The sequence below is a fragment of the Antrostomus carolinensis genome, unplaced genomic scaffold (genome assembly GCF_000700745.2).
Source record: "Antrostomus carolinensis isolate BGI_N321 unplaced genomic scaffold, ASM70074v2 scaffold12351, whole genome shotgun sequence".
Classification (NCBI taxonomy): Eukaryota; Metazoa; Chordata; class Aves; order Caprimulgiformes; family Caprimulgidae; genus Antrostomus; species Antrostomus carolinensis.
In genome coordinates, this window is record NW_010296402.1 from 32,079 (window position 1) to 59,939 (window position 27,861).

At 39.8% G+C, this 27,861-nt stretch overlaps 1 protein-coding gene across 1 annotated transcript in view; it reads left to right on the forward strand.

Moving 5' to 3' along the window:
* Positions 1 to 27,861, forward strand: part of LOC104532947 (transcription factor SOX-5) — a gene marked incomplete at its 5' end in the record, with an annotated part of 55,709 nt that overhangs the window by 12,240 nt on the left and 15,608 nt on the right. Inside the window, 2 exon segments of the mRNA XM_029087542.1 lie at positions 10,943 to 11,120; positions 15,973 to 16,118. Coding sequence (XP_028943375.1) covers positions 10,943 to 11,120; positions 15,973 to 16,118 — 324 coding nt within the window.

Below are 27,861 nucleotides of genomic sequence, written 5' to 3' on the forward strand. Positions count from 1 at the left end.
TGCAGTTGTTAATTTTAATTTCTAAGATGCTAGGTTTTAAAAGGAGTTGAAAGTGTTCAGCATCTCATGGGGACAAACTATGAGTCTTACTAATGAATCCAGCAATTAGTGGTTCATTGTGCCTGCCAGCAATTTGGCCCCGATACCAGTCCTGATGGTGATTTCGTTTTTGTTGGTGTGAATCAGGAATAGGATCTGAAATCTAGTCACCAAGGGGGGCTGAATACTTCTTCAACACTGTTCTGCTTGTATTATGCATTCAGTACTGACAGCAGCAAATAAAAAAAGGAAATACAATATATTTCACTTTTAATGATGATTATTATGGTTGATTAATGTGTTCATTAGGATAATTATATAATATCAATGATACTTATTAAACTTAAAGGGTTGTAAATGGTGGTGTCCTCATGCAGTTAGATAAACATATATATGATGTATGCCCACTTTGCATTCAAGAAACCCTTTTCATAGATTAAAGCATGTATTTTCTCCAATTTTGTAAGTAGAGAATTGAGACAAAAGAGGTGGCCCTTTACTTTCTGTAGCTATTTGCACTTCTGCACAACACAAAAATTTTTATTTGGTAATATTTTATCATAACTTCGTAAAGATGTCAGTGACTGTGTGCAGAAGAAGACTAGATAAAGAGTGACTCATTCAGGTTCACAGAGAAAGTTTGTTGGAAAGTCAGGAACTGAACCCGAGTCTCTTTGGCATGATCCAAGGAATGAGCAATAATTAAAGCCTTGACCATGGCATGGGAAAAGGAATGACCCTTCCCAACAGTAGTTAACGTGGGGTTAACTACTTTCAAGTAATTAACCCCACAGGGGCATAAATACTAAATACTAAATACATTCTTTTTCTGTGTGTGCAGTGATGGAGCATGTGTTTGCTTTGAATCTTCCTTACAATATGTTAAAATCTCTCCAGTTTCTGGAACTGATTATTAGTTTTCATCTTATTGCTAAAAGGAGGTGAAATGAAAAAATACCCAGCAAGACAGAGTTGTAAAATAATTTTGATTTGAGTGATCTGGGATGTTGTTAATAGCACACAAGCATTAAAGACGGATGAGTTTTGTGTTGATAGTTTCCCTTTGAAAAGCTATTAGTTGTAAAAACAAATTGTCAAGCAGGTCATATCTACAGTTGCAAAACATATTTTGACATTTTCCTTACAGTTGTATGTATCCATAAATAAAAACAGTGCATGTTATCTTTGCACTACTTATTTGTAGTGCTGCATACATTGCTGCCTCTCTTCATCAAAAATCTACCTAGACTACATAGAGATATCCAAAAGCAGAGAAAGCACAGGTAGATTTTGAAAAGGAATTTCTTAGCTCACTGCCAGTTGTCCAAGCTGTTTGAAATCTCTTTTCTTTCAAGCTCTTTTGACTTGTTTCTTCTAAAGTTTCCACAGCTGGGGTTTTCTGGTTTTGTTTTGTCTTTTTCCCCTACTGAATCTTAGAATCCATGCAGCATCTTTGCTTCTCCTGCCTGACCACAGCAGGAGGAGGGGTCTGTTGCTAATTTGTTTTGATATGCTACGCTTTGGTCTGTATTCTTTTTGAAATTAATTCCTTTTGCAGGTGTGGGGTTAGAGGTGGTGGTGTGCTCCCAGCGAAGGTGTCATCCACCACAGAGAGGAGGTGGGAGGCTTTGATCAGTGTGGCTTCTGTTTTCTTGTTGTTCATTTAAAATGTACCAGTTTGTAATGCTGTTTGGCTTTGCAGGTCCTTGTTTCATTTCTTTCCAAGTCCTTCCCCATCCTTTCAGGTTTTGTTGTTTTTCATTGCTGTTCATTCTGCTTAACATTTACTGAGGATTATTTGTTGGAAAGTGGTGACTCCCAAGTTCAATTTAGGCAGCAAACAGAATCCAGTCTAATATCTATTTCCATTTTTTAAACAGCCTAGTTATGGGTAGGAGAATGCATTATTAAGGACACGACACCACATGTTTAGACTCTGGGTTTTACTGAGACAGAGAATTATGTAGCAAGGATTTAAATAAATAAATAAATAAATAATTGAGACAAGACCCAAGCTACAAGGCATCATGGTTGAGGGCATGGGCTGCTCCAGTTTCTACCCAGCACTAGTACAGGAATACATGCCACAGATCAAACTGACAACTGTCTACTTTTTCTTGCAACTTATTTTGAAGCAGATGTCCGAGGGCTGGAGCACCTCTCCTATGAGGACAGGCTGAACAAGTTGGGGCTGTTCAGCCTGGAGAAGAGAAGGCTCCGGGGAGATCTTATAGCGGCCTCCCAGTACCTGCAGGGGGCCTATAAGAAAGCTGGGGAGGGACTTTTCGTTAGGGCAGTTAATGACAGAACTAGGGGGAATGGCTTTAAACTGAAAGAGGGTAGGTTTAGATTAGATATTAGGAAGAAGTTCTTCACTGTGAGGGTGGTCAGACACTGGAACAGGATGCCCAAGGAAGTTGTGGATGCCCCCTCCCTGGAAGTGTTGAAGGCCAGGCTGGATGAGGCTTTGAGCAACCTGATCTAGTGGAAGGTGTCCCTGCTGCTGGCAGGGGGGTTGGAACTAGATGATCTTTAAGGTCCCTTCCAATCCAAACCATTCTATGATCCTATGTTTTGGGAGGTTCAGTACAGTATCAAAAAAAAAAACAAACCCAAAACATTGACTTGAATAGGAGCGACAATTCCTCTGCTCTTTCTTATGACTCAGCTGTTTACTCACTGTGTGAGACCATTTAGCCACTTTGTGCCACGTTGTTCCTGTTTGTAAAATAAGGCAAAAGCTGTCAGAGTAATTATGAGCTTTAATTAGTTAATATTCCTATGGTACACTGGAGAGGTGACTTTTTTTTCCCCTCTTGCACTTTACTACTTGACATGTATTTCATGTGGGGACAGTCTGGAAGAACTCCTAGGAAGTTTTTCTAGGAAGAATCCTTTTTCCTCCTGTTCCCCAGAATTCCATGATCTTCTATAATGGTTTTTACCTCTTGTGAAATGATTCTGCATGAAAAATGAGTTGTCTTCCCCTGAACATTTGTGGGATCTGCATCAATCCCTGCTAACCTGTGCCTTAGCAGCTGACTTGAACCTTCTTAGAGAAGCCCTTCATTAATAGCATCGTACCAAATAAATAGGTATAGCAGTGATGTGAGAAATACAGCTGAACAATAATTATTAGAAGCAAAAAGCTAACAACAGGACCCAGATTTGGCACAAAGTATGGACTATCAGAGTCCCAAGTGGCCAGTCTCTGCACTGGCTCATGTTGTATCTTTACTCAACATGGACCCTTCTCATTTAAGGCCAATTTTCTTTCATGCTGTACTGAAAATCCATATACTGGGTCCTAAGCAGTGTGGTGAGCAACTCTTACTTCTACTTATTTCAGTCTAACAGAAGAGCAGATGCCCAAACAGCAGAATAATGGCAATAGGAATAAGTCAGTTACTTTTGTATGGATGAAAATGGATGTTTGATGTTTGGATCTGAGTTGGGATAAACATCCATAAGTCGTCAGGATTCCCTAGAGGTTGATGTGAATAAAAACTCATGATCAAGCAAAAATAGCCTAGAAGTCTCATACCAGCCACTTTCCTCAAACACATTGTGCTGTTTGCCTGTGGAGATTACCAGGAGACTTCACAAGGGTGGTGGGCATTTTGGCAGTCCAAAGCCAGCTGGGAGCTGCAAGTATGGTTTGGAGAATGCTTCTCTAAGGATTTGAGAAACTAAATGAATGAATTTTGAGTAAACATATGCCAGCCTGCTCATTTTGCTAAGCTTCATGCCCTGGTGTATTCTGTTGGCTAAACAGCCTGCCTGGAGCTTCATGAGACCCCAGAGGGCTAGGTCCTAGTGCAGCACTTGTCTTTCCTGAAGAGTTCTAAAGAGTTGCTTTTAGGGTTCTGTGTGCAGAGTTCTGACCAGTTGCTACACAAAATGAAGGCCTTTGCCCCAGGTCATTGTTGGATGTAGACTCTGAAGAGGAGTTACGTAGCTCTATCCACAGACACTGCTTTTAGGCTGCCCAGCAGCTGAAACAGCCCACCCTCTTCCACATCTGAGCTAGCTGGAGGACTAAAATGATCCTAGACTTTTTTGGCATTTGGTCCTCTGTTATTTCAGCATCTGTATTCTGTGGCTTATAGAATAGAGAGATGCTATGGAGTAAGCATTGTGCACTGGATAAAAAGGTTGTAGGGAGGAGAAGGGGGAAGGCATCCAGCTCCTATGGCCTTCCATGTATATAGACACGTCATTTTGCATGCTCCTCTTTTGTTCTTCCTATATCTGTTTGTGAATCCTGCGTACAACTTCAGGCAACAGTGCTAAATACAAAGAGAAAACCACCCAGCAGCTCTGTTATTTTACTGTGACAACATGTGGACTAGCCAAAATCAAAGCTTGGGGTTTCCAGGGCAGCAAATTAGTCTTTGTAGCTGCAGACTTCTTTCCTGGCAGCTAGGCTTCCTGCAAAGAAAAATGAAAGGGGAAGATATTAGGGATCTTTCTGAGAGGACTTAGTCTCCAGAGAATATCTTCACTGAGAGCCCCTAGCATTGTAAAAAAGGACTGGGAAAAAATCCTGTCTGTCCCTGGTACTACAAAACAGATTAAGTTGGTGTGTTCCTGCACCACTTTTCCCCATGAGCAGGAGTGGAGATTGTGCACGAATACTACCAGTGTACAAGTCAACATTTGGAGTAAATTATTCCTTGAGTACTCCCCTAAAAGAAGCAAATGAGAGAACAAAAAGACTATCTGTCTGTCGCAGATATAAGGCAGCTCAGTTCCCCCCCTTTGTTTTGAGTCCCATAAATAAAAGCATTCGGGTACTATCAGTAGAGACTGGAAGTACTGACTTTAGTTGGGTAACGTGTGCTGAGGCCAGAAAGTGTCTACCTTCTGAGAGCAACACATTCAGGAAAAGATACTCAGCAAAGCAACACCATAAAAAAATCTGCTCTGGGTATAGATAAAAGTCCAGGCTGAGATGTTTCTGCAGCTATCTGTTACAGAAGGAAAAGTCTGTGCACTTTGCAGGATCAGAAAGAAGCCAATTCTTCCTAATACTTGCCCTCTGCATTGTCTTTGCTGCCTTTTCCTTTCTGACAAGAGTCTAGTTGTGCCTTCTGCTTTTGGCACTGGAACTTGTGGGCAAGAGTAGGATAAACCGACTTCTCTGAACCTGAAGAAGAACTCTGTTGTGTTTATTATCGTATCATAAACAAGATGCCTGTGTATATGCCCTCATCTCTTTTTCTGTGTAGTCAGAGAAATTTCCACCTTTGCAGGAAGGGACACATTATTCTTAATCAAAATTTGAGAATGTGGCAGGAGGAGGTACAGCTGCAGATGAGCATTATCTAATTCACCCATCCTGTCATGTGAACATCCCTGCTTAATTTAATACAATTATTTCATCAGTGAGGATAATATCAGCAGCATGATTCATTTATACAACATGTTTCACAACTGTCTTTACCTCTCGGCTTCTTGTTATCACTACTGATAATTTCACCGTGAGTGGCTTCAGAGGAAGGGGAGGGGATGTGAAGGAAGGTACCAGTATCTTTGTGTGAGTGTGTGGACAACTGTAGGCTTGAGGGACAGTGATGCCAAAGGATTTTCTTTGCATATATGCTGTCGCACCTCGGTTTCCAGTACATTTTGGTTAGACATTTCTGGGTGAGCAAGAGACTGAATGAATAAGCCACTGACTGGCTGCATTGTTCAGTGGGCGACAATAGCTCATTGTCTTCTGCCCCAGACATGCAGTAAGTGCTCTGTATTTTGCATTTCTGTTGAAATGAAGATCTCCATGAAACAGAACCAGGGTGGGGGAATGAGGCTTTGTTTCTAGTGAGGTGGCAGAGGCATTCTTTTAGAAACTCCCTCTCCGGCTTCTTATTTCTAACTCATTTGGCTGTAATTTGTACTGTCAAGGTCATTTAAATAGGCAGCAAGATGTGGTGAATGTGTTCCCAGAGGTCATGAAAAGCCTCTTTAGTAGAGCATGCTAGGCTGTGCTTATGCCAGGTCATTTAAGCACATTTATATTGCCAGTCAGATGATACACAGAGCAGTTCATGATTTTGTAATAAACCATGCAACCTGGACCTTCAGTGTGTGCCGCAATGGGATACAGCACTTGGATTTAAATGGCAGTACAATAATTCAATAACTGTATTTTAATAGTATACTAATCTTTAAAATGTGTGAAAAGAAGTGAGATTATGAAATCCAAATGGATTGTCCGGGTTCTTCCCCACCCACCCCCCTTTTTTTCATTCTCTGAGGCTGGTTCATTGATCTGGGCTATCAGTCTTTTGTTCAGCTCTTGGTGTTGAAATAGTGCCATTTTTAATAAACACTTTAGAGAGATTCTCAAAATCAGGTTTTATTCCTTTCTTTTTCCATATCCATTCTCCATAGGGATAAATTAACCTTTTATCTTAGGAAGAAGTAAATAGAGAGAGCATGATTGAAAGATTAGAAAAGACACCATTTCAGCCAACTATTTGCAACATTGGTGATTATGAGTCAGAATTCCTAGGTTGGTCTGAAACTCTGCTGCTTCATTACTGTATGACTGTGACCAAATCCTTTCCTTTTTTATTTCTTTCATTTTTCCTCCCATATTAATAAGCACTTTGTGTTTACCTCACATTTTACCTTTCCAAAGGACCATACAGACCTTATAAAAGCAGTGTGATGCACACTCAACATACCAGCAGTGTTTCTGTTTAACTGTTGCTTGTCAGGCAGTTATATTTGGAGATTTCCAGTGTCTGATGCTTAAATATGAAAGCTTGAAGTTATACAAATCCAGGTTGAGTGAAGCTACAAAATACAGCTCTTGAATATTTTGTTTACCACCCCAAATTTGGGTGTAGATGAAGAGTTCTTCTTTCTTCCATTGTATGTCTAGAGATCAGCTGGGAAAAAAATCAGAAGCAAAACAAGGATTTAAAGTTCCCCAAGCTACAAAGTTTTTGGTTAATGACAGTCTTCCAATCCTGAGAAGCAAACCACCAGCTCTCCCTAAAGTAGTGACTATTCTGACACTGCTGTGATACAGGGGATGGAAATCTCTTTACCAATGCTTTGCTGTGGGTACTTCATTTTATTAGCCCTCTGTTGTGTGTTTTCGCCTATGTTTTATTCTCTGCATTTATTTTTTGTGTGTGTGTTTTGTTTTATTAGAGAAATGTGCTACTTTAAAGGAAACATTTCATAACCTTTAATCAAGATCATATTTTACTTTGATCACATCTGTGTTTATATTATTACAAGCCTTTTGGTTATTAACATCCTCTGGTCTAAGCGTTAATCGTTTTGGCTGATATATAAATAAAAGTTTGACTTTGTTTAACTCTTTAAAAAATACTGGCTCAAAAAAAACCCTGTTATCAGTGGCATCTTAGTATAACTGCATGCCAAAAAAAGGCAGGGACCAATCAATACTGAGCTTTCTCTAATAAAATCTAAGTGCAGGGAGTAGTTCTAGATTCTGTGATCCCACTGGATAAAGTCAAATCTGCTGGCTGTTGAAAGATACCATCTACCTGGAGTGAACATGTACATCTATTTTTTTCTTTTTATTACTCTTATTTGCTCTAGCTGTCATGCTGCACTTAACACAACCTTGATATAACCAAGAGTGAAGCCTGCTAATCTATAATGTGGAAGAATGTTAGCTGGGAGATTTTATAGTTAAAAATAATGGTAGGCCAACACCTAATTGTTCTCATGGTTATGCAGGTGCAAATCAATAATGAAGACAGTACAGTTCTTGATTTAAACTGGCAGAGCAGAGAATTTTGAATTTATGCCTGCAGATAGGAAAAAGTAAAATGACTCACTGACTATAGGAGTGAGGATCCTAACAGTCGTTTTCACACTTAACACAACTGTATATTACTACCCAGATATTTTTTAGACTCCCATGGAATAAATCAGAGTAGTTCCACTGTAATAAAGGAAATTACTGAAATTATTATCATCTCATGATCCAACGTAGGATTTCTGATCTCTTTGACTGATTTTTAATGTATTTGACTTCCAGTGAGGATTTGAGAATGCTCTTTGAAATAACAGAAGTAAAAATGTTATGAAGAACAACCAGTGAAATAATATCATTTTGTAAATATATATAATAGCTGAAAATTGTTTACTTATCCTCCTTGATGAGAACCAAGCTTCTGTGACCTCTGATTAATTTACCATTAGCCTGAACACTCAAAGAAAGTGAATGAAGGAGCAATTTGGAATGACATTTATCAGCTCTGGAACTGTCGAGTTCTATTATTTCCACAAGGCCTTATACTTCTTGGCTCCAGAGAAGGCTGTGCTGACTTGAATGAGGAAGAGCATTCTTACTACCAAGAATAGTTACAGCAGAAACAGCTTCATTGCTGGATGCCTACGATGGAAAAAAATCACCTCCTCCATTTCTAACTGGCATTAAATGAGACCAAAACCACTGTGCTATGATGGATTTGCACAAGCCCTTGACTTCACAGCAGGCTAAAAAAAGGAACAGAAGAGCTGAGGAAAGGGAGAAGGAGCAAGAGAAGGGGATGAAATAAACTTTATAGGGACAGGATAGCCAAGGAATTGAGTCAGAAGGGCAAGACTGAAAAAAAACGTTTCAGCACAAGGATGCAGGTTGGATTCCGAGCTGACTTTGCAGCGAGTGAGAGCCATTCCCATCAGGGAAGGGTTGCTGCTCCATATGAACTGAAGTGCTGCTCTTGGTCAGATTTCCAGTGGCCAGAGAGCACACTGCAGCTTTTACTACCATAGCTGAAACTAATCAGCTCCTTTTGTTGAGACTGACAACAGAGGTCAACAATTGAATATATGTGGAAACTAACCCCTCTTGGACTGAACCAAAACAAGTCTGTGGACAGGTTTGCATTGCTTCTGATACTGTCTTCTAATTAGATGACTTTACTCTTCAGGGATCCTTGTCTGGCACAGGGTGGCTGTGTTTGATTCATTCATTGGCTAGTTTGTACTTAGACTTTTGTGCAACTACCTCAATACTGATTTTATAACATTATGATTGCACTCTTGTTGGATTTTATTTTATTTTATTTTTTTAATTTAAATCAGTGGAAGAGCAGAGCAAGTCCCCTTCCATTTAGCTAACATGTTAATCTATTTTATGCTAATACAGATGGATTTATATTTCTGTAAAGTAACAAATACCTTCTTAAAATGTCAAATGCTCGTTGGAACTGGGTGATATTTTTAATGACGAGGCTTAAGTGCCCTGGAAGATAACAGAACTCTGCCTTCTAAGTGCTTAAGTCAGTTCTCAGAATACAGAATAAAGGCTCCAAAGTCCATTTTACGCGTTGATTTGTTTCCCCTTTATTTTATGCGCCAGTTGCATCTAGGATGGCTTAAATACCACTTTAAGGGTGACAGCTGTGTCCACGATGTCCCTGATACATTTGTCTGCTAAGCTTTAATTTGTTTTTCATCTTGACTATTACAAAAGTGTAGAAATAATCAAATACAACAAAAGTGTTCTACTCAGAGCTTGCTTCTTTAAGGTAATGGAAAAGTGCTTTGCAGAATTGTCCTGTGTTTGGAGATGTACATCTACATCATACTTCCACAAGCCATAGACAGCTATAAAAATTCCTTCTTTACTGCAGCACACCACACTCTGTGGAAAAGAATCAGTATTATATGATAGTAGTTAGAGATACCTTAGTGGTAACAGTAAAACACTCAAACATTATAAGTCTAATTCCAGTCAGCTTTGCATTGCTGTAAGTCAGGAATAATTCTATGGAAGTGAAGGGTCTTACAACTTAGGGAGATCAGAATCAGTTTCTTCAGTGCCTAGAGCCAAAACCCAGTTGTATGGTGTAACATTTCCAGTAGCTAAAGGATAGCTTTCCTAAGTCACAGTGTCAGAGGAAAGCTAGGCTTATATGTGATGGTTGGATCTAATACCGTATCCATTAGTTCTGGTTATTAAAAAGTCACTTAAATTAATTTCTAAAATACTCCTCTTGCTGAAAAGCTTTTTCTCCCTTCCCTGTTTTGGTTTAGTTTGGTTTTCCCTTATTGTACTTTACTTTGGTCAAACAAAAATACATTACTTAGAATTTTAATGTCTTTTATAGTACTGTCTGTTACTCTGTGTAATCAAGCCAGGTTTAGGAATAATTCCAGTTACCCTGAAAAAAATGTCACCCAATTTTTCTATTTTTGCATTATAATAACTGCTGAAATCTTGAAGTCCAGCTCTGCAGAAGATGAAAAAGCTTGTGCAGAATTATCCAAGTTATTGTTTCAAATTTTGTGGAAAGAAAGGGCACGTTCTTCCTGCTTTCTTGTTGTGGTGGAAGAGAGGTATTTGCTTCCTATGATGTTTTTGTGCTTGGAATTCTAAGCCTGGGAAGTTCAGAGGAAAACACAATTTATTTATTAAAAAAAAAAAAAAAAAAACAAAAGACCAACACAAAACACCAACTGAAAACCCATTCACTCAAACACATTTGCCTGATTTGGATGGTGCTGGTGGTTGAATTTTAAGTGAAAATGCTCTTCAGTTCTTATTTAGTTCATCTATACCAAGTTTAAAATAACAGTAGAATATAACTGCAGAAATGCTCTTCGTTTTCGTCATACAAGCGTATCTCTTGTTGATGTTGAATAATTCCTTCAAAGACGATTCTTACATACAGAGTGCAAATGGAAGATGTTCTCTGATCATGTCATGCTAATTTTGCAGTTTATCAGTCATCTCGGATCCACGCTGAAATGACAAGATGGTATCACATTTGATCTTAATATATATCATACAACCTTTCGGGTTTAACAGTTCATATAAGCTGAAAACAACTGTCTTTGCTTGGATGGTGCTGTGCCAACAGCAGTTTTTTAATAACATTCTTTTCTCTTCTGCTCATCATAGGATGAAGTGGCCCAGCCTCTGAACCTTTCAGCCAAACCCAAGACATCTGATGGCAAGTCTCCCACATCACCCACCTCTCCTCATATGCCGACTCTGAGAATAAATAGTGGGGCCAGTTCACTAAAATCCTCCGTGCCAGCAACATTAGCTAGTCCTTCAGCCAGAGCTAACACAATAGGTAAGTTCAGTTTCATTTGTCCCTCCTTATAACAATTAATAGATGTTACTGGAAAGTGGGCATTTATCAGCCAGTGCCAGACACCGGTCTACAAGCTGTCGCAGGTTGACCATAATACTACATTTGTTGATGTCAGTAAAGAAACTCCTACAGACTCACCATTTCAGGAGGAGTATCTTAACTTTTACAGACTCAGAAAACAAAGACCTGTGTTATTTCAGATGCTGCTTTGTCAATAAAGGTTAATAAATGCTGTTTGTTTGATGGCATGCACTAAAGAGAATGACTTGTCTAATGGCGGTCATTAAAGATCTGTGATATTGTACTATGTCATCTAAAAGTGATGGATAAACTTAAAAAAAATTCCCTTTGAGTTAAAAAGTCTACCTACGCAAACGCATCTTTGTAAAATTACAAGTTTAATCCTTAGTCCACTAAAAAACTACACGGAGCATTACTTTACCTTGATTGAATAAGCAAAACAATCAGCAGGTTCATTCAAAAACCAAGTTTGATGGTGTATCTTGCAAAAAGTCTTGACTGGCTGTTTTTAATATTGTTCCACAAAATAGTGTTAATTCTTCCTCCTGTCAAAATTACCTCTTTGTCTAAAGACTGTCTAAAAAGTAACAGTCCTAGTGGTGATTTTACAAGTCTGATGTGTTAAAGGGGCTGTTCTTTGTGTGTGTAATAACATCTGCTCACACTCCATTCTTCATCCTTCTGATTGAAATGTTTTTTTTCCATGAAGTGATTGAATATAACCTGAATTAAGTTTTCTGGATGTAAATCAAGGTCTGTTTAGGGAATGAGGTGAGGTAAATTCTTGTACCTTTGCTACTGTGTGTGTTGTTGCTCCTAAAACATCTCCTGCTGGCAGCTTTCAGAGGTGGCACTAAGAACAGAAGTAAAAAACTTATCAGAAACCTATCAGAAACTGTTTCTGTGATATCCCACTGCTATGTAGTAAATTTTTTTTGTGTCTCTGGGTCTCTCCCAAGCTCTCTGTAGTGCATATTCTACCTACATAGACACGAGGAAGACCCATAGTTACCTCCAAAGTTCAAAACAGATCTAGATCTTACTATACTACTCTCCCACTGTGCATACATGATTATTGCTGACATAGATAGTTATGTATATCAGACAGAATATGCTTCTATGCCTTCTAGAAAAGAACAGAACTTTATTTGGTATGACATGTTACAATTATTTAAATATTTTGTAAATATCACATTGTTAATTGTTAATGTATGTATAATTATTAGCCTTACACTCTTTAACTGTTGTAGATAATAATGTATTTCATCTTTAATTTGCTTGGCCCTACTGCTGTCCATGTACAGTGCATTGAGATTCAATTTTTTCACATTAATTTTTTTTGTTCCTAATAGAGTGAGCATTGCATTTAGATGTGGAGTTAAGCATCTGACCTGCATCTCAGTGGCAGGACATCTCTTGTTCTCTTCTCTCCAATTTTCTTTTCCTACACACCTGATACCTTTCATAGGTTTGAGACCTCCGCAATTTACTACTTTTAACAAAATGCAGATTTTGAAATGCTCTACCTGTAATGAGTGATAATGTAATTGGATAAAAGCTGTGAGGATGAATGGAGCTTTAAAGGTCACTCTTGTAAGAAGAATTAATGTGTTATACCATTAATAAACCATGGAAAACTGTAGAGCAAAAGATAACATACTTAAGTTATTGTTAATGACATAGAGTTCACTGCTGTATATCTCTCAGCTACAAATATAGAAAGTGACTTTTTGAGGTTGCTGAGCAGTAACACTGTGCATACTGTGTATATAAGATAAGCAGTTTTTAACTGTGGTGCAGGAGCTGGACAGACATAGCATACTTCTAACAAAGGTCTGTCCTTTAATGGAGGACTAGAAGAATGAAAGGCTCATGAAAACTCTGGAGAGTCTTAACTTTAAAACCTTTTGGTGATCTTAAAAAACTGCGCATGCAATTTCAAGTCACCCTCCAATAGATGCTACGCCACAGAAAAATTCTGATAGCATTTTTAGCAGAGGAATTGAGGTCTCTCAAAATGGTAGAGAAACTGGATCATTTCTTTATCTTGAGAGATGGATCCTTCCAGGAAAAGTCACTGGGAAACATGCAGTCATTTCCCAGAGAGTTACATCTACCATTTGAATGATTGGAGCTGTCAATGCAAGACACAAGTTGTCTGTCCTAGGTGCCCATGGCCCACCTGGCTGGGATGCAGTTGAGCAGTCACTTTTCACTGTCACTAATTTCAAAATAAAACCATTCTCTGAAAGCAATTCTTCAGGCTGCTGGGTTCTCATGGCATGGAGAAATACTCATGTGTTGTTCAGTTGTCTTTGGAGGATGTAAATTTACAGCCTGCTGTGATTAACGGTAGAGCTGCATTCGGGCATACAGATATGCAGTCCTTTTCTAGAGCTAGCCTTATAGCTTATAAATTATGCTACAGACTGAGCAGTCACAAATGTCGTGGCTTCATGTATGACTTTAAATCCAAGCATTTCTTTTTGGGAACAGGCATATGTCCGTGTACTAAAAACAGAAACAACTTCTCTCTGCCCTTTGCCATTATCTTCAACATCTCTATGCTAGTTTGGCAATCCTTGTAACTAAGTGCATTTTATGTAATGCAGTTCCCCTCTCTGTCAATAATTCACCACCTACCCTAAACAACAATAATTTACATTCAACTTGCTTCTATATTAATCATTTCCCTGCACACCAGCATCTTGGCAGCTACTGAAAAACATAAGGAGTGCTTGCTTTTATTCACTGTCATGTGCCAAACTGTCTCAAAGATAGCAGTATTCAAGGAAAGCCAAATAGTCTGGAGAAGGGCATGAATTCCAGTTTCTAGGCAAATTCAGCTGCATTACAGATTGAAAGTATTATACCTAGCCTAATCAAGAGCACAACCAGCAGCAATACTACTGTTTGTTTGTTTGTTTGCTTCCTTTTTAATTTATTCTGACTACATGCATGATCAGTAATAGATGCAAAGCGGAGAAGAAACCAAGCAAGTTGATAAAAAAGAGGTAAAAAAAAATAAAAATAAATCAGCTGGTAGCACTGCGCTGCTGCAGGTTATATAATTCCTTATGCTGGGAAAGCTGGAATTACTGGAATTCCATTGGCTGGAATAAAAGCGATGTGGATCAAGTTATTTCATACAAAACTCTCAGGGTTCCTGGGTATTTAGCCAAAAGCTAACTGTTAGTACAATTAACAGCAGTCAAACCACACAGAAACTTCTCTTTCTAGTTTTTGTGCACCAAGGAAGATGGGAATACCAGTCCCATTCTGTCTGCAGTCTAAAAAATAAACAAAAACCAACAATAAAAACCCAAACCAAACTAAAATCCTGACAGCAGCGCAGCACTGAACTAATCTGACATCAGCTTCTTCCCCTGAAATGTTTTAAGCAGCAAGACAATGTCCTATGTTTTTTGGCAATCAGTGGATCAGATAGAAGAGTCTAGCAATACAACAAGGATGTGTAATCTGACATGATTAGACAAGGCTCTTTAGGAACAGAACATTCATAATTGAGACAAAGAAAGAGTATTAATAACACTTTCCTAACACGGCAGTTAGCCATTTTATATTTCCTTTCTTTAATCTTAGTGTTTTTCAACAAATCATGGGATTTAATAGCGTGTTTTGGCAGATTAGAGGATTTATGGCCCAGATGTTTTTTGTTCTAAAAATGGATTAGGGTGTAAAGTTTGCTGGAATCCATGGAACATGTTGAGGCAAGCCGGTCATTTTGTGTGTGATTAGTGCCTGCCTTCTGTCTCACAGTCCCTCCATCTGTCACAATTCACCAATGGATCTGGTTAGATTTAGCCTCATGTCACAAACAGAAGTCCCTTTTCTGGGCAATTTCATATTACAGATTCATTTTATGCCGGTTTTATGCCCTAGTTAAAAGACAGAAGTGTGTGCGTGCGCGTGCGTGTGGGGATGTGGAGAGGGGGAGGGAGATTGATAGATATTAGCCTCTCCTTTAATGTTTGAAAAATAGACCGGGGCTTGGAGTCTCCCATCAGTATTCTATCCTACAAATCACATGCAGATCATAATAAGTATAATCTACAGTACGCTAAAGGAAAAAAAAAAATGACAAAGTGTCACATTTAAAATTAAATAGTATTAGCTATGCCAGTGATGCTTGTAACATTTTAAAAGGAAATAATTCAGTGACTACTAAGGCTAAGCCCTAGGCTGTGAATTTGCAGCAAAACAGTGGACATTTGACCTACTATTAGCAGCATGAATAGGAGTGGGAATGTAGATCCGTGTAGCTGTGGTTTCTTATACATTTCTGAATGACAGGTGGTGGTGGGGAGCATTCAGTGGATGAGGTTTCTCTTCCCAGCCATTGTGCATTTCATATCTATAGCAAACCACCGCCACCTGTGGTTTATTTTAATGTATTCACAAGTTTTAAGAAAGAGAAGAATGAAATGGTCTATTTTTAAGAGTTTGGGCTTGCTGGCATGATCAAAGCTTCCCCTAACTCTTACCCGGTTACATCCTGCTGCACACAAACCACGGGGCTAACCTCTGCAGCGTCAGGGAAATATTGAAACTAATGGGATCACATATCAGGACGATGATTTTGGCACTGAGGGTTCTCATGCTTTCTATCCAGGTGGCTCTATCATAACAATAACAGAATTACAGAGCACAGACGGGTTTCTGGACGTTACCTTTTAACTCTTTCTCATTAATAATGATAAACTATCGGTGCATTTTCTCGATGAAAGCTAAAGTGTTTTCTTGTAACTTTCTTTTTTTTAAGATATCCTTTCTTCTGTCATGTCGTCAGGTTATTTAAATGACCATGATGCTGTTACCAAGGCAATCCAGGAAGCCCGACAGATGAAGGAGCAACTTCGGAGGGAACAACAGGTGCTGGATGGGAAGGTGGCCGTTGTGAATAGCCTGGGGCTCAATAACTGCAGGACAGAGAAGGTGAGTTTCAGAGGCTCTCTTTGCAAAGGGTCAGAGGTTGTATTTGACTCTCCCTACAGGATACATAGGTTCTTCCTCTTTTTTTTTCCCTCCTATCTCTTGCTCTATTTTCTTCTTCCCCATTTTTAAACAGAATAGTTGCTTCTTTCAAAAACAGTGAAAAGTGAAATGAAAACCATGACCAAATGACATGAGAGGGAGATCTGAAGACCTTTGGGTGAGAGTGGGGAGGAGGCAGAGATAGTTAAAGCCCTCATGAGAACTTTGGAGGCCACTAATTCTCTGTTCTAGCCTGTCAATGTGCATTATGAGAACATGAACTTGGAAATCTCTGGGTCTAAGTGGAAATCTTGCTTTATGGAAATGCTTACATGTGTTTCTGAGATGAGCTGGATTTGAAAATATTCAAGCTTCTTTAGGAACATAAGCTTTGCTGATACTCAGGCTGAGCTTCTGGGTATTTACCCTTGTGAGGTTGTCATATATGATATTTTGTGACCATTGCAATGTAGCACTGTCATGTCACGTTAGATGATTTAACAAAATTGAAAAAATGGAGAATTGACAACACAAACTGCACCAAATATTTGCATTGAAACTTAGAGGCAGCAGAACTATGGTCCTTACCACTTTCTGCTTTTGAACTGGCCCGTGGAGCTGTGCTGTAACAAAATACCGACAAATATTCTCTAGTAAAATTTGTACGTACTGTAACCATCGTGTATGTCAAAGAGGTTGTGATTTGCTGCTTTTCTCTGGAAATACCTGATGTCTTTCCATACGCTGCCCTAGTTTATGAAGGATAAATAGACCTGCCAGTCCTTGCTGCCACATTTATAATACCACCACTTAAGACATACATCCAAACTCTTGTGTGTATCTCAGCATCATATGCTTAGCAAGACTTTTTCCTCAGTTCCTCTCTTCCCTTGCAATATTTTTTTGAGGTGATACTGCCTTAGTCATACAGTTTAACAAAGAAGACAGTTGTTGCATTTGGTGCAAACTGAATTTTATTGAAACCACTTCCAGTGGCTTTTAACTGTATAGACCTGTGTGAATCACTGAGATAGGCAGATAAATAGAATGAATAAAAATGATCAGCTATTTAGCAGAAACTTGAAAGTCAGTCATCCTAGGAAGCTTGTGAGTCAAACAATATTGTCCAGAATGAGCAGATTGCTAATTTGGATAGCTTTCCATTTTCCCTGTTTTTAGATGGAGTTTGATCAATAAGCTGTGAGAAGCCAGCAGTCTGGGTAATGAATGTTAAATGTACATGTGAGTCTTCTCACTACTGTACTTTTTTCATCAGCCTGTCCTGGGTGTAAGTGATATAGAAATGACTCCAATTTCATGCCCTTTCTTGAGAAGAAGGGGAAGGGAAAAAAGAGGTCAGTGTAATAAGTATCTGGGAGTGCATACAGTCTCTCTTAGAAGAATACAGAGTGCTGGTATGGGGACAGAGAAAGAAAGAGAGGGATGGAGCATGTTTATGGCATTTCACATAGAAGAGTACCAGAAGGGAAGAGGGAAAAGCAGAGTGTCAGATATAAGAAGAACTGATCACAAGCACAAAGGAATTTATATTCAAATATTTAAGCATTCTTGAAAGGATGCTTGGAGCAGAAATTTCTTTTCTCTGCTCCCCATGTAGAAATGACTTTAACACTCAGCCAGATGCTAATGCAAAGTGACTCAAGCTATTCCTCGCAAGCATAGCTAAATTGCTGTTATTTGTTAAGCGCATTGAATTCAGCTGTGGATACAGCAGTTGGTTGCATTCAGAAAGCATCTGTACCCTCTTTTTTTTTTTTTTTTTTTTTTTTTTTTAATCCTCCAAAGCAGAGACAACTCTACCTATCTCCCCCCTCTCCTCCCTTGTGCTGGCTGGGAATTGTCAAGTGACAACCGACCAAATCCTTTTGGACAGGAAGCCTTCATCCTGAGTTCTATATACTTGCAAAGCAGGCCTTGTGGTTGGATCAGGAAGCCCATTAAAAGCACTTTGATGGTATGGAAATTCATCTTCATGAAGCACCCAGGCCCCTAAGCAGCATGCTGTTTAGCTGTGGTTACAGATCAGTCATTCACATCGGAGGGCAGTAATTGTGCTGACGGCTTGTTCGGCAATGGAAGTACATAAAATAATCCCAGGCCCTCCACCATGGCATTGCGAGTTAATCTTCTTTAATACAGATCAGCTGTTGTTCTAACACATGACTTTATGCTGGCTCTAGTGACTCTGCACAGCCTTTTGATTAAGTAACAGGAGTGGAACCATCTGCATTCACTTTATTCTGTTACTTTCCTATTGTTGGGATTCTCCTTACCCCTTCTGTTTTCACTTCTCACCCTCAACCCCAGTTGAAGTTTATTTTCCTCTCTAATTCATTCCTGGTGGGCTCGTGGAGGGCAGAGAGGAGTTCTTTTACAAGGTAGCAGGATGAAAAAATTGTTTGCTCAATTGAAAATTTTTCTTGAGCGACTGCAGGGCTTGGAGTTTTTGATACAATAAATGCCAAAACTTTATAGGGGCACACTGATTTATTTTATTTTCTTTTTAAAGTGCAGACAGGAAAGAACAGAAGCAAGTCTGAGCTCTCCTAGACTATAATGATATTTGAATTGCTGGGGTGACCGCCGAAGCCACTAAGCTCAAGTTAAGAAGTTGCACTTAACTTGTAGGGTCCCCTGAGATTTTTTTTTTTTTTCTTTTCTTTTTTTTGCATTTGACCCCACAGAGAAAAAGACGTAGGCTGTAAAGTTTGGGTACTTGTTCTTCTTTCCCATGTATGCTCTAGGCCATCCACTGACTATCCAGCTGTGAAGTTCAGATCCAGACAAACACCCTGACTTCTTTAAAGTTTGCACCTGTTTGATCCATGACTTTAAATTTTTCTCTCTTATTCAGAGCAAGATTTGAGAGGAAGGCAACTGTTGCCATTTTGAATTAAATTTGATTCTGTTTTTCCATGTTTTGGAGGGAAATAAAAAGAGATAGTTGAGAAGATGGGTAGTGAGAGAGTGCTGCAGTGTTACCACTGAGGGTTTCCCTTCAGAAGCCCCCCAAACTTCTGGGACATTACATTTGCTCACTTGTTGCTTCCTGACAGGGAGATTTTCAGGCAGGGGCTGGAATTAAAAAAGGGTTAGCCTAACTTTGCTATGTGTCTGTAGGCTCATTTGTACTTTGAAATGTACATTATGTCTATAGTTAGGCATAGAAGAAAAGACTCTCCTTCCTGTAGAGTGTTCTCAGTCTTTATAGCCAACAAATATGCATCTGGAGCTGTCCCAAATTTTCCTCCCTTCTTTGCTGCAGTGGCTGGTATAGTTAACAGAGACCTACAATTCTCTGAGACCTGTTGAGTTTTTTGTTGCATGAATTGCTGCTGCAGCTCACCAGTGCAGTTCTGAACACGTACGTTAGACTCTTGGTAGGGATTTATCTGCTGGGATAGCTGGGCAGGCTCAGGGCTGGAAATCACCTTTGTGAGTCTCTGTTACAGCTCTTGGGGCTTTTCTCCGCACATGTACATGACCTGTTATCTGGCTCGTGTTCCCAGATGGGCTGATCCCTGTGGACAGCCAGACCTGCCAGCTGTAAGGCAGTAGTCAGACAGGAATTTTGTGGAATTGGAGAGAAACTGTATAAAAGGAGTCATAAATGAGAAAAAATCTTTACAAATGGCTAGGATGAGTCACTTCATGGGCATCCAACTTGGACCATCTTGAGGGATTTGATTTTCAGAGGATCACAGTAAAAACTATGAGCATCATGATGAACATGGATTTTACTAAAACCTATTTTAATTGCAAATGCAATAAAACATATTTTTACATTACTTTTCTTGGAAACATTTCCATGTATAAATGAGAAGTGTGTGTATATGTTTTTCTGGTTTCTTGGAAACCCGGGAGCATAGTTTTATTTGTAATTGTCATCTACAGTTAATTATAGCTTGAGATGGACTATACATAAACAATGTCACCTTTTATACAGGTAGCTTAGAGCACAGATTGTCATCCGGTGCAAACACCACAACGGGCAACATCAGCAAGTGGGCTCTGATCTATTTGTTCGGCCCCAAAACTGCCTGTTCCTCTGCAAAGGAGATGTACACAAAGACAGGGAGCCAGCATGTGTGTGCATGCATACAAGCCTACAGTGCACTCTTTCAGAGATGCACAGCACAAACATGCACTGAGCTAGCCAGTAATTTTCTGACTGTAGTCAGACTCTCCAACGTTGGTGTACATACCCTGGGAAAAACTGTAAAAAAGGAGGAAGGGGGCACACCAGCAGGTATTGGAGCGTGTGTCTGTGTACACAAACGTAGGTGCTGGTTTCTGAATGCTGGCACCTGGGGTGCTGAGGGTGCTGGCAGCACCGTGGTGCGAGTAGACGGAGACACAGGAGTGTTTCAGGCGTGTGTGGAGGCAGTCACACTGGTAGCACGCTCCGAGATGAGTGCGCCTGAATACATACACCTCCTGTGCTGAAGTGTTTCTTAACCTGTGATACAAGTTCTCCCTGTTGTCACTTGGAGTGCGTCCTTTTAAAAGGCTCTGACATGTACTTGTCTGCTGGGCTGTAACTAAAGAGCCATTTATAACAATATTTATTCCAGCATCGTAAGCAAGAGCCTATTTATTACTCATGCTTATGGAACACCAGGTTCAGGATGCCTTTCCTCCCATTCCCACCCACCCCTCCTCCCCACTCCCACCTCTCCCTCTTCCCCTTAAGAGAGTGCCAAACATGAAATGACAGTGACCAATGTTGACTTAATGTGGATGTTTAATAATGAAAAAAGTGTGTCAGTTCCAGCGTTAGTTACAAATGGCAGTACGTATATCAGGTGGCAGCCCTGTAATAATTTTACATCCATCATTCCTTCCTGATGCCTCACTGGCTGCCTGATGGATGAGGATAGCAGACTTAACTCTTAAGAAACTGCTGTGATCTGCTGAACTGAAATGAATTCTGTCCCTGCTCTACCCTCGGGGAGGAGGGAGGTATTAAGAATCTCAAACCCGCTGTCTTTGAGAAATAAAACACGGGAGCTCACTTTACTAAAGGCATAAGGAGGAGCTGGTTTAACACATGGGATTTAAATTTCTCTTGCAGTAGAGAATTTTATTTCAGTAAGGTTTTTTTCTTTTTCTTCCCCTAATGGTTAAATTTGAACCAGAAAGATGAGAAAAAAATGAAGGAGAGAAGAGCAGGGAGGAGAAGAAAAGAGAGGGGTTGGTAAAACAGAGTCTGACCCTGTGCTTGCTGAAGACACTGCCAGTCCGTGGGTCAGACTAGAGTGAATAAGTTGTAATGATTGAAACTGGGAAGAACAGGACCTGGTGCAAGCCAGGCTTCTCAAACAGGAGAAACCCACTGGAAGCAAGTCCAGAGGTGCAGTACTAACATCCTAAACCAAGTCAGTTCGTAAGAGTTAAAATCTGCCCATTTTCATAATCTCTATAGTGTTTTACTGGAAAAATACTTTAGCATTCCCAGTGACTAGCAGAAGCTATATTACCCACAGACATTACATACACACACACTTATCCCTGCAAGTTCAGCAGACTGCTAATATATATGTCCTGTAATTTGTAGCCCACTCTATTCCTCACTGGGCTGTAAAACACTAGGAAAGATGATCAGTGTAATACTTTTGTTCTCTTCTCACAGTGTGAGCAGAGAGCCTTCTGTTCGGAATAATTATTATACAATACGGGGACCAGGGAGCATCCTGCAGACAATGGACTGTTATGGTCCCACAACCCAAAAGTTAACATATTATCCTAACAACTCTATGTCTCCTTCTTATTACCTTTTTCCCTACCCTCTTCGTAATTTTGTTTTACCAAGGTTCTTTGCTAGAAGAAATTCGGGTATGCAGGTTGCAGTCCTCTTTGTTAATGCTGTCGCCACAGAGCAAACAGTTTTCAAAAAGCATGACAAGAAGGCAAGCAGGTATTATGTCATCACCCATCCATCACCTCGTATGTCAGCCTTTTCAGTAAGTCTCATCAGCAGGCTCAACAGGATCATTCATGTACAAGGATTCCTCTATTCAACAGGGCTACTGTATCCATTGTCATTTCTCTTGAAACTTTTCTCAAATTTAATTAAAAACACAAGTGCAAGTTTGCACACTGCAAAGATCAAGATTGGTTTTGCCCAGCACTGGTAACTAAGCATTTAACATTTTGATTTGCTTCAGGTGAAAGTTTATTCCTTTTTCCTTTTCCTCCCCTCTGCCCGCCTCATTTTTTTTTTAATTTTATTTTATTATTTTTTTACCATTTGCTATGTGGAGCTTGGGTGTATTTATATTTACAGCCTCTGCATTTAATGGCCACATGCCTTATTTTCACAGATGGCCAGTGGAAGACTTCCCCTCCCCCCTTTTCTTTTGGTAAATCCTGCCTTTGGTTTTGCTCCTTTTGTCACAGTGCTGCTACTCTCAGTTAGCAAGTGCCTGTGCATGGGAGGGAGAATTCAGCAGTGGGGATTTTTTTTTATTCCTCCAAGGACTTTAACCTTTTTTTTTCTTTTTTTTTTTTTTTTTTTTAAATTGACCATCATCTATTAAATACCCAGATATATTTTTCAGAGAAAAATGGAGTATGTGTGTGTCTTTAGTACATCATTATGCCAGGGATGCATGGGCAGGGTTAGCTAATAAAAAATGAAACATAGAGAGGGAAAGACAAATTCTGCCCATGGATGTGTGCAGGAAACTCCCAGTGAAGTCAAGGAGAAGAGCAGGCAAAGAGGCAAGGGAGAACTCTGGATCCTTGCAGGTACTGAAGTCTGAATGGGAATTTAAGTCTTTGTTCACTCCAAAGGGCAGAGATTGGAAACATTCACAGGCTAGTGTGGATCAAGGAGGACTGCAGCTGTTTATATGTTAGTGGAAATTTTATTAAGCCCAATAAAGATGGATCAACTTCCTCCTGAAAAAAAAAAACCATACAATTGGTTTGGAGTTCTTGTTACGTCTTTTGAGCTTTTTGAGTCTTTGGGTTTAAGTTCCAAGCTGTGCCCTACAGCCATGAGAGCTAATTACTTCCTGAGATTTTGTTATTATTTTTACATAATCATGTGCCTCCTATAGCTCAGGCTTTCAGCACATTCATGGGCACCAGTGCAGTGCCTCTCTTCAGTGTAACAGAGGCTGAGCCTGATTCTTCTGTGAATGGTGTCTACTTAGTCTCCTGGGGGATCAGCCTGTCCTGCTCTGCCCGTATGTAGGTGTTCAGATAGTATGTTTTGGGGGTGCAGAACTTCACTTCTAGTTGTATTGATGCTGATGCTGGGGAGTAGACAAGCTCAGCCTTACTGCATGACTGAGAAAATGTTGTGTTTTCTTTCTTTCTTCTTGTCAGCCCAAAAAGCAGTCTAGGTGGGAAACTGGGTCATGTAACTCTGAACCTATTTGCAGTCAGTGGGTTACAGCTGGATCTGGTTGGGGTTGATGCCTATGCCCACACTGTAAAAACTTTTGTATGAAGGAAGCAGTGTCTCATCATTCTGCTTTGGCTTTGCTTTCCTTTTTATTTCTTCTTTAAAGTAATGCACTGGGACAGCCCTACCTGCGTTTTCATTTAAAAATCCTGACTTAGACTATCTCTCAGAGCTCACAACCAAAGAAAAGGAGGACCTCAGTATCCTCATTTCCTGTAGAACAGCTACTTCCCATCAGTCAAATAATATATTTTAGTGAGGAAGTCATTCTTTCTCGAATAAAGAATTAAAAAAAAGAAATATCTTGGGGACCTGAGCCCTGCCAATTTACTGAGGATTTTCCTCTTTTTATTTCAGTGGACTCTGCCTTTTCTTCAGTGCTTTGAAAGGCACTCACTTGAGAGCCCTTAGAAACCACAGACCTGCATCCACAACATACGGCAAAGAAAATGACTATACAAATTTCAGCAAATTCCGCCTGTGACTGGGTGTCTGTTCCTGAGAGGAGAGTAGTTAAATGTCTGGACCTACCTGATCCATCTGATTTTTTCCCTATAACACCTCATAGGGCATCTCTCTACCGAGTCCATGTAGCACTTCATATAGATTACAAATCTGATGCAGTGAACCAATCTGGATTTGAATACATACTGTAAACCAAAAGATGTGGTTCCTTTACCAAGTGATGTAGCCTCAATTAAGACTGAATGTAATCATTCTGAAAGAAATATCATAAAATCAGGAAGAGCCACAAATAAAGAATGCTATTTTATTTCCTTGCTTCTAATGCTGTTTTAGGTTCTGTGGGTGGATTATTCCATGAGAAAAAAAGATCTCAGATAAGCAAGACCGAAAGAACTGAGGGGGTGGTGAATGCATTGTTTCTTCATACTCAACTTTGATGCAACAACCAAAAAAATCTCCCAAATGATAAATTGCTGTGACATTATAAATAATCTTTCATCTTCTTTGGTGGTCCACAGAGTTTATATAATTGGAAGGCTAAAACCCTTCTTTGTTGTTTCTTCCCTTTTCATTAGTACAGTAGAAGACTATAAAATTGTGCAGCCAGAAGGGTTTTAACAATTACTGAGTCAACATTTGAAAGTCTCACTCTGTTTTATCATTTCATGCATGTGCTTTTTATGAGTTTTACAGCCCTGCAAGCGTTACTTAAGCAAGGTCCATTGTAATGGCAGATCTGTAACTGTTCTTTATTTTATTTTGCTTTCCTTTGTAACATGTGCCATCAGCAAGAGTCACAATTCCACACTCATAAAGAAATTGTAAGGCTTGAGGTTATAATTTTTAGGTAAGATTCAGGAGCCCTAGTTTCAGTTCCTAAAACTACCGGTCTTACTAAGGTACCTTTGGGAAATCACTTAATATGGGTCTCAGTTTCCTATCTAGTAAACAGCTCATAATACTGCCTTTCTTTGCGAAATTTTGTGGCTAAATTCACTGATGAGTGCAAAACACTTGGGCAATGTGATCTGTTACACAGAAAAACTTAAATCTAAATAGAAGATCCCTTGGAAAAGAGCCAGAACTTCTCTTACTGCAGTTATTGGTGTAACGTGATCTGGACTGGAACGTGGTTTGGACAGAGACACGGGCAGTGTATACAGTACCTGTTTTGAAGTACCATGGCATTAATACGCAGGATTAGAGCTTGGACAGCAAATAATTCATCATGTTCAAACCCCTGGGCACACTTCTCACTACTGCAAGTGGTTCCTCCAAGTTCTTCCAGCTCTTTGTCATCCATAATGCCTACCTACCTAATGTTTTCCACATTTTGGAAGACTGTGGATGAAGATTTTATAGTACAAGCTATTCTGATGTTTATTATTGCAAGAGGCAGAGGAACTGCACAGAAAGATTACTTTTACTAAATCTTCACTCATGTCAGATGTAGGATAAGACTCTTCACCTTTTTGGAGAGCTAAGGAAAATATCATAATGTTGAATGGATAACACCTGGCACCACCAGTGTGTCTGATAATTAAAGATGTTTTTCTGTCATAAACAGAAGCGAACTTTCATTGTGGGATCATGGTCTAGCAGCTAATCTGCCTTGTACTTCAAGATTTGATGCATATTGACCAAGGTGTATGTCTTAATGGGTGATATTTACTGGGACTTGCAGAGAGAAGACTTCTGCCTTAGCACCACAGACCACATTAGATGGTGTCACAGGCCCTGCTCAACAATCTGAGATAAAAACGAGCTTATCAAAACTCAATCTATTTGAAAATACCACCTTTAGAATTTAGATGTGGGAATTTTTCCCACAGAGCAGGATGGTAAATAGCTGGACAAACTAAACTTGGAGAGGGAGGGGGGAAATGGGACAATAAAAAGGACAATAACAGGCAACCATCTGTTTCTTTTTATGTATTGACAGTGAAGGGAACAAAGGTAGCAGGCACTCTCTCCATCAGTGTATTTGTAATTCTTAGGTGCAAGAACTGATGAGCGAGTTTCTCCTCGCAGGCCATACGTAACCGTGTTTGGCTCTTTCCAGTGACTCTAAAAATGCATTATTTTTTTTTTTTGCCTGGCCTTTCAGTTCACTTAGAATAAGAAAAGCTGGAATGTGAAGAGATGTGCCTGAACATTCCTCCTCTGGTGTTCTCCACTGGCTGTATCTCTGCAGGCATCAAACTGAGAGGAAAAATATTCATATCAGGGGAAATGGGGGTAGGGTTATGGGAGTAGGAAAGTGAAGAGTGGACTGCTTGAGTAAAACTGCTAACCTTGAATTATGCAATCGGAAAAACAGCTCTTGCCAAAATACAATTCTAACGGAGTTCAGAGTACTGTCAGTGCTTGCCAAATACCCCAGCCAAAAGGATGTCTCAAAGAGGGGGAGGAGGGATCTGTTGCCATATGCCCAGCATTCACAGTCTTCTGGAAGAACTGGGGAGTTCTTCAGGAGTGGAGGCATGCGGATGGTCTCAGGTGCACCCTGGGCGTTGGTACCATGATCCACCACAAGACAGGAGCAGTGAGGTCAGAGGGGAGCAGGCAAATATTTCAGAATGTCTTTATTTCTCAAACCTTCCAAGGTTTTGCTTCATGTTTATATAGTAGTGGGAGGAGTTCTGGCAAACATCGTCAGGCTGTTCTACATATGTTTTGACTCTTCTTGTTTTATGTTTCTTGTATGAAAGAGACTGCAACCAAGTTCTTGTCATTTTTAGATCAATGTTTTGTTAAACTATGACAGCTATCCATGACAGAGAGCCAAGTAACTTTTGCAGCTGACCACAAAACTGAGTCTGACTTGCGGTGCTTAGTCATTTTTTATGTATTTTTTTTTCTACATGACACATTCCATGTGTATATGTGTTTTCCATTGTTCTTGCAAATATAATTAGAACATTGCTAGGAGCTGTGGTGCAAATAAGTCTTCTCCAGAGGATTGCTTTCTTTGATTAATAAAGTTTTAGAAACTTCTCATCACATTGTGGCTATTGATGAAACCTGTCTGGTTGTACTTGGAACAATTGGGCTATTGTGGGATTGATTGCTCTCTACACTATTATCTGCTCTGGTTTGCCCATTACAATTTTAAATGATCCAGAGAACAGAGCTCTCACTGCCGCTATGGAGAATCTCTCCTACAGTCCATTAGAAATGACCATTAGGATAGCTTTTCCCAACCTCTGCCAAAGTTCTTCATAGAGGAAAAAAATGTCTATGAGATGTCTTTCAGCCTTCTGCAGCCTGATCCAAAATTCCTAAATTTAGAAGAAAAGGAATCGCTTAATCTTTAGCAAGAGATCGCTGTGTTTCTCCTCCTGCAAGAGCAGAAGCATTCCTTACCATTTGTTTCTCTGCTTTATGCAGTCTGATTTTTTAGCAGGTCTCACAAGCAAGACTTTGCCGTGCTTTCCTGGGTCTGGACCAGCCTTGCCTGTTGTTCCCAGCAGTACTGGTTCTAGGCTGCAATTGATACCACTCATGCATTGCTCGTAGGATTAATAGCCTTTTATAACTTTGGGGTGTGGGGCAAATGTGAAATGAAGGGATTATCACTCTGGTTATGTTCTTGTAGCTTTAAAACCCTGAAAGCATGTATGATTTCGTCAGGTGAACTTTTTTCCCCCCGTTTCTTTCTCTGCCCAGCGAGGCAGTTGGATGTAGAGCTTGATGTAATGATAAAGGAAGTTTAAGGCACAGTCCAGCATAGCGTTGCAGGAATGTGGCACTGCCTCCTGACTTGTAGTGCTGTACCACAACTGCTTCAATAAGGTGTGCTGC